Source organism: Chondrus crispus, genomic scaffold, assembly GCF_000350225.1.
Source record: "Chondrus crispus Stackhouse genomic scaffold, scaffold_141, whole genome shotgun sequence".
Classification (NCBI taxonomy): domain Eukaryota; phylum Rhodophyta; class Florideophyceae; order Gigartinales; family Gigartinaceae; genus Chondrus; species Chondrus crispus.
In genome coordinates, this window is record NW_005179007.1 from 221,152 (window position 1) to 225,795 (window position 4,644).

Below are 4,644 nucleotides of genomic sequence, written 5' to 3' on the forward strand. Positions count from 1 at the left end.
ATGCCGCTCGGGTCGCAGCGGCCTCGCGTGCCGCAGGGGCTCGGCGTGCGCGGGCAGGGCGAGGAGCGGCCGCGCAGCGGAAGGCGCTGCTTGTGCGAGTGCGCGTGCGGCACGCGGCGCCACAGGAGCGATAGAGAGCGCCGCAGGAGGCGCAGGCGCGACAGGCGCAGGGGGCAAAGAGGGGAGGGAGAGGCGGGGCAGGCAGCGGAGGCGGGGCAGGCGGCGGAGGCGGGGGCGGGGGCGGAGATGGAGGCTAGCGCGGAGGCTAGCGCGGAGGCCAGCGCGGTGTCGAGCGCTGAGGGGCTGTGGATGGACGCAGGGGTGGCCGGCGAGACGATGGAGACCTCCGCGGAGGCGGAGATGACCGCCGAGGAAATGGCGACGCCCACGGAGGAGGGGACGAACGCCAAGGAGATGGCGACGCCTGCAGAGGAAGCGATGGTGATCGGACCGCGGCTGCCGATGCGTTAACTTGAGGTAGAGAGAGTTCGGGGAGAGTTCGGTGAACTGGGGAGCACTTCGGCTTCTAGGAGAAGAGCAGAGAGGCTGTTATGATAAAGTGTCCCCCGCTGAGGCTTTACAGTTGGGGAATGTTCTCCGCAGTGACGCGGGCGTATCCGCTCGACACGTGTTTTCCGCTTCGGTGTATCATACAACTCCGTGCTCCTTGCCCAACTCGAACTTTCAAACCTCCGCCCCTCTAACATCGCCACCTCTACCTCACCTCCCACCTCTCCGCCACCATGATCCTAACCGACCTCCATCTGGAAAAGGCGCGCAAAGCGTACGCCTTCCGCGACCGGCTGGCGGACTTCTCGGAGGACCCGCCTGCGGAGCTGCGCGTGCTTGTGCGTCTGCCGGACGCCATCCACTTCATCGACGTGAACATCATCGCGGCGTTCAACGCGCGAGACAACAGCGTGAAGCCGCCCATGAAGGACTATGTCGAGGTCGAGCGCTACTCGGCGCCCCCGAAAGATGCCATCCGCTTCTTCCGCTTCGAGCACATCTTCACCCTCAACCACGACTACGACATCCGCGCAGACTTCCTCGTCGACGCGCACATCGCAGGCACCCTCACCAACGAGCCCATCGGCTCTGCCCACGTCAAGCTCAACGACATCGTCCGCTCCGCCGGCGAGAAGAGCGAGGTCCAGCTCTCGTCGCCGGGCAATGACCGCAAGATTAACATGAAGGCCGAGTTCGGCGTCGAGTACCTCCGCATCATGTCCGCTAAACTGCTCCTGGATGTGCATGTGCGCATCGTCAAGTCGAGTCATTGGCCGCTCAACGCCGCACGCCCATTCTATATTATTTTCCGATGGGTTAGGCACAGCACTAGCTGGCTTGCTATCTACGAGTCGGAGGTCCTGGATCGCCCGACGGCGCACCCTGACGCGCATGGCGCCATGATGTTTCAGGACTGTGATATGTACATCAAGCACGTTATTGGCGACGATAGCGATGAACAGCCGCTGCGTTTCGAGTTTTTCCATCTCGATGCGGAGCGGGGGAAGCAGTTGCTGGGCTACTTTACTACGTCGCTGCGGAGCTTGAGAGAGCTCAACCATGGTAGTGAGTTGGAGTTGAATGCCAACACTTTCCCGGAGGGGGAGTTCTGTGGCACTGCGCTTTTGCATTCGTCCTTCGTCACAATGTATAGGCATTTCTTTCACTTGCAAGTCGAGTTTCGAGGCGTTGCTGATGGCCCCTTTGTCTACTTTGATATCAGTATCGCCGATGCTTCTAGCGGTAACCTGTTTGGCAATCTGAAGGGCCAACGCCCGTGCTACAAGATTGTACGATATGGCGACGATGGCAAGTGGATTGAGTTGTATCGTTCCGAAGCTCCGCTGCACGGCTTGAACCTGAAGCGCTCTCACAAGTTCAACGTTGCAAAGCTCTCCGAGGACAAACTCAATAAGGGGAACAGGAGATCGCCGATTTTTTTTATCTTTTCCGCCAAAACACTCTGGGGAAACGAGGCCGAGGCCGGCACTGTGCGCACTAATATCGAAGAGCTTGCACAAACAAAATCCGGTCACTACTTCCCATTGCATACGGGAAATAACCGAAACGGTTACTTTCAAATACTTCAAGCAGAAAGAGGCAAGAACTTCATGTATTTTTCAGCCCATTGCGTCTTGGGTGCCTCAAGACCTGACGAGGACGACGCTTCTTCCATGCTGAAAGCGCAGGTGGCGACGAGAGATCTCGTCTAAGGATTTCCGCATCTTGAACAGGTCTGCTGCGTTTCGCAGGCAGTTAGTTATAGCCAACGGCATCCGCCTCGTGCTCAAATGAAGTGAGGCTGGCCTGTCGCAAGTGCCAAACCCTTTCTCCAGCTTGTAGATTATCCCTGTAAATATTATATTGATCTCGTCAAGGGTGCGATGATTCCGGGTGCGGAAGCAGTACTAGGATCATGGCAGCGGTATCAAGCTCAACAGCCGGAACCCGGTACCATCTGGTTCCGACGGAGAATCGGGACATTGAGGAAAGCAGCTTCTTCACGACGGTTTCATTTCCACCGATTCGGTCACGTCGCCCTCTGGGGCTTTCCGTTTTCCCGCTCTCGCCTTCGGGCCCCAGTATGGTTCAGGGTTCTGCGGATACCGCACACTTTGCTTCTCCGCATTCCCTCGGCGAACAAACTTGTCCCTCTTAATCGTGAAGTCGATCTCCTCCTTAGAAATCAGTTCTGGCTGCTTTTCTAGAATTCGATTTCCAGCTGGTAATTTCTTATTTTTTCCGTCGTCCTCTGTCTTCTTCGCTTGATCGCCGTTAGACCCCGTTTTTGCTCTGAGCGGGCTTCCCACTTTGTCCACCCAGTGCCGCAGTATATCCCACACTAGTTCAGGTGGTGCATGCGTTTTTATCGCCTGAGGATCCGTGTGTGACTGTGATACCTCATAACCGCGCTTCAACAGAACAGCCCTTACCGATGCGGCCGGCGGCGGGGAGACACGCAGAACTCGACACATTGACGGGAGATGCATAAATAGCGGCACGGATTTGACTTCTTCCTCCAGCAATGTGACCAGCGCACCGACCCTATCGCGAGCCTTGAATTCGCCCTCGCCGGATTCAATATCCTGCAAGAGACTTTTAGCCACACCCTCACCGATCAAAGGACCATTCCACATAGGCCCGCCCATCAGCATTGCTCCGCCGCATATCCTGCAGTGGCTGGAGATATCGCTTTCGACCAAGGGAGGTGAATATTTGACATTGACGGGGTTCTTAGATGGAGCGGGGTTTTCCTTTGAAACCTCCTCGCCGTTCTCTTTCGCACCCAACTTCTCTTTGATCGCGTCGTTCCCTTCATCACCTTTTTCCTTGCGCCTCCGCTTCCTTCTCGCCGAATTGCTGACAGGATTCGGGCGAGTGCGGCCCATCGGTTGGTGCCGCTGCGTGCCGCACTCCGCACACTGAAACACCATGGACATACTCGCGGGCGTCTGCTGGGCGAGGTGCTTAGAGTCGCGAACGATTACAAACAAGCGGACATAAAAATCAATCTTGACGCAACACACAGCCTCGACCGCGCGACTATGGCGATTGGCGGCTGTTTGAATAGCCGCAAAGACGATACGTACGGCCATCTCGTGGGAAGTGGGGCTCTTGAGCGGGGTAGCGCAGTACCGTCCGAAGCAAATCTCCGGGGAGTTGCCACACAGCACGGCGAGATCGGTGCACGTGACGGCGAGCAAGCCGCCGTCGGCAACGGCCTGGACCGCGACGTCCAGAAACGGGGCGGCGGAGCCGTACGGATCCAAGTCGACGGCGTCGAAGCGCTTGTCCCTGGCGCGCGCAAGCGTCATGACCTCGATAGCGTCGCCGCAGTTGGGCTGGATATCGGCCTCGGGGTCGAGCCCGTTGTGCAGGACGTTGCGGCGGATGGTGTCGACGGCGTTGGGGTCGAGGTCGTTGGCGAGGATGTGGCGCACGGAAGGCACCTCCTTGAAGTAGCGCACGGAGCGCAGCCCCGTCGCCGACAGCGCCTCGACGATGCGCAGTGGGCGCGCGTCCGCCGAACGAGTGCGCACCAGCCAGCGCAGCACCAGCACGGACAGGTCCCGGTTGACGACCTGCGCAGGGTTGTAGAAGACTTGGCCCTTGCGGTACAGCGCGCGCGCACGGCCTTCCACCAACTCGTCGAAGGCCTCCGCGGACAGGCCGCCCGCAACGGCCGGCTTGGATTGCATGCTGGCGGTGGAGGACGCCAGGAGCTGCGAGAGCTTGCGGGGGAGGCGGGCGAGGAAGTTTGCGTGGGGCATGAAGAGGGCGGGCGGCACCGCGGTGGGCGACGGCGGGACGCGGGGGCGGGCGAGCCGGACAAGCGGATCTAAAATGAATGGGGCGGAGCGGAATCCGCGAAATAATAAGCGCTAATCCGGCGAAACTTGTGCAGCAGCCGTTGGAGGGCTCGAATGCGAGCGACACAGCACCGCGGCGCCCATTCCGCCCGCCCGCCTGCCCGCCCGCGTGCGCACCCCCGTCAACCGAAATCCGCTACCGCCCCCCGCCCGTGCCTCAGCGATGTGCGCCCACACGCCGGACGCCAGCCCGCCCTTCACCGCGCCCGACGCCGACGCGAGTGCCCCCGCTCCCGTCCCGCCCGCGCCCTCCCCGGCTCCCCCC

General features: G+C 60.1%; 2 protein-coding genes across 2 annotated transcripts in view; one reads left to right on the forward strand and one right to left on the reverse strand.

Moving 5' to 3' along the window:
- The first annotated feature begins 1,430 nt into the window (after window positions 1-1,430).
- On the forward strand, window positions 1,431-2,222 carry CHC_T00002531001 (hypothetical protein). The gene has a single exon (XM_005713508.1). It carries the CDS (start codon window positions 1,431-1,433, stop codon window positions 2,220-2,222), a length of 792 nt encoding a protein of 263 aa, XP_005713565.1.
- A 43-nt stretch (window positions 2,223-2,265) lies between these two features.
- Window positions 2,266-4,644, reverse strand: part of CHC_T00002532001 (hypothetical protein) — a 2,922-nt gene continuing 543 nt past the window's right edge. The window contains exons 1-5 of the mRNA XM_005713509.1: window positions 4,591-4,644; window positions 3,375-4,391; window positions 2,829-3,242; window positions 2,518-2,768; window positions 2,266-2,359 (exon numbers count right to left, since the gene is read on the reverse strand). The exon at window positions 4,591-4,644 is cut by the window's right edge and continues 543 nt beyond it. Of these exons, the coding sequence (XP_005713566.1) occupies window positions 2,266-2,359; window positions 2,518-2,768; window positions 2,829-3,242; window positions 3,375-4,391; window positions 4,591-4,644 (1,830 nt within the window). The remainder of the gene's footprint in view (window positions 2,360-2,517; window positions 2,769-2,828; window positions 3,243-3,374; window positions 4,392-4,590) is intronic.

Excerpts from the sequence above, each read along its gene's own strand:
- CHC_T00002531001 (XM_005713508.1), top strand. The coding sequence starts at position 1,431 with ATGTACATCAAGCACGTTATTGGCGACGATAGCGATGAACAGCCGCTG.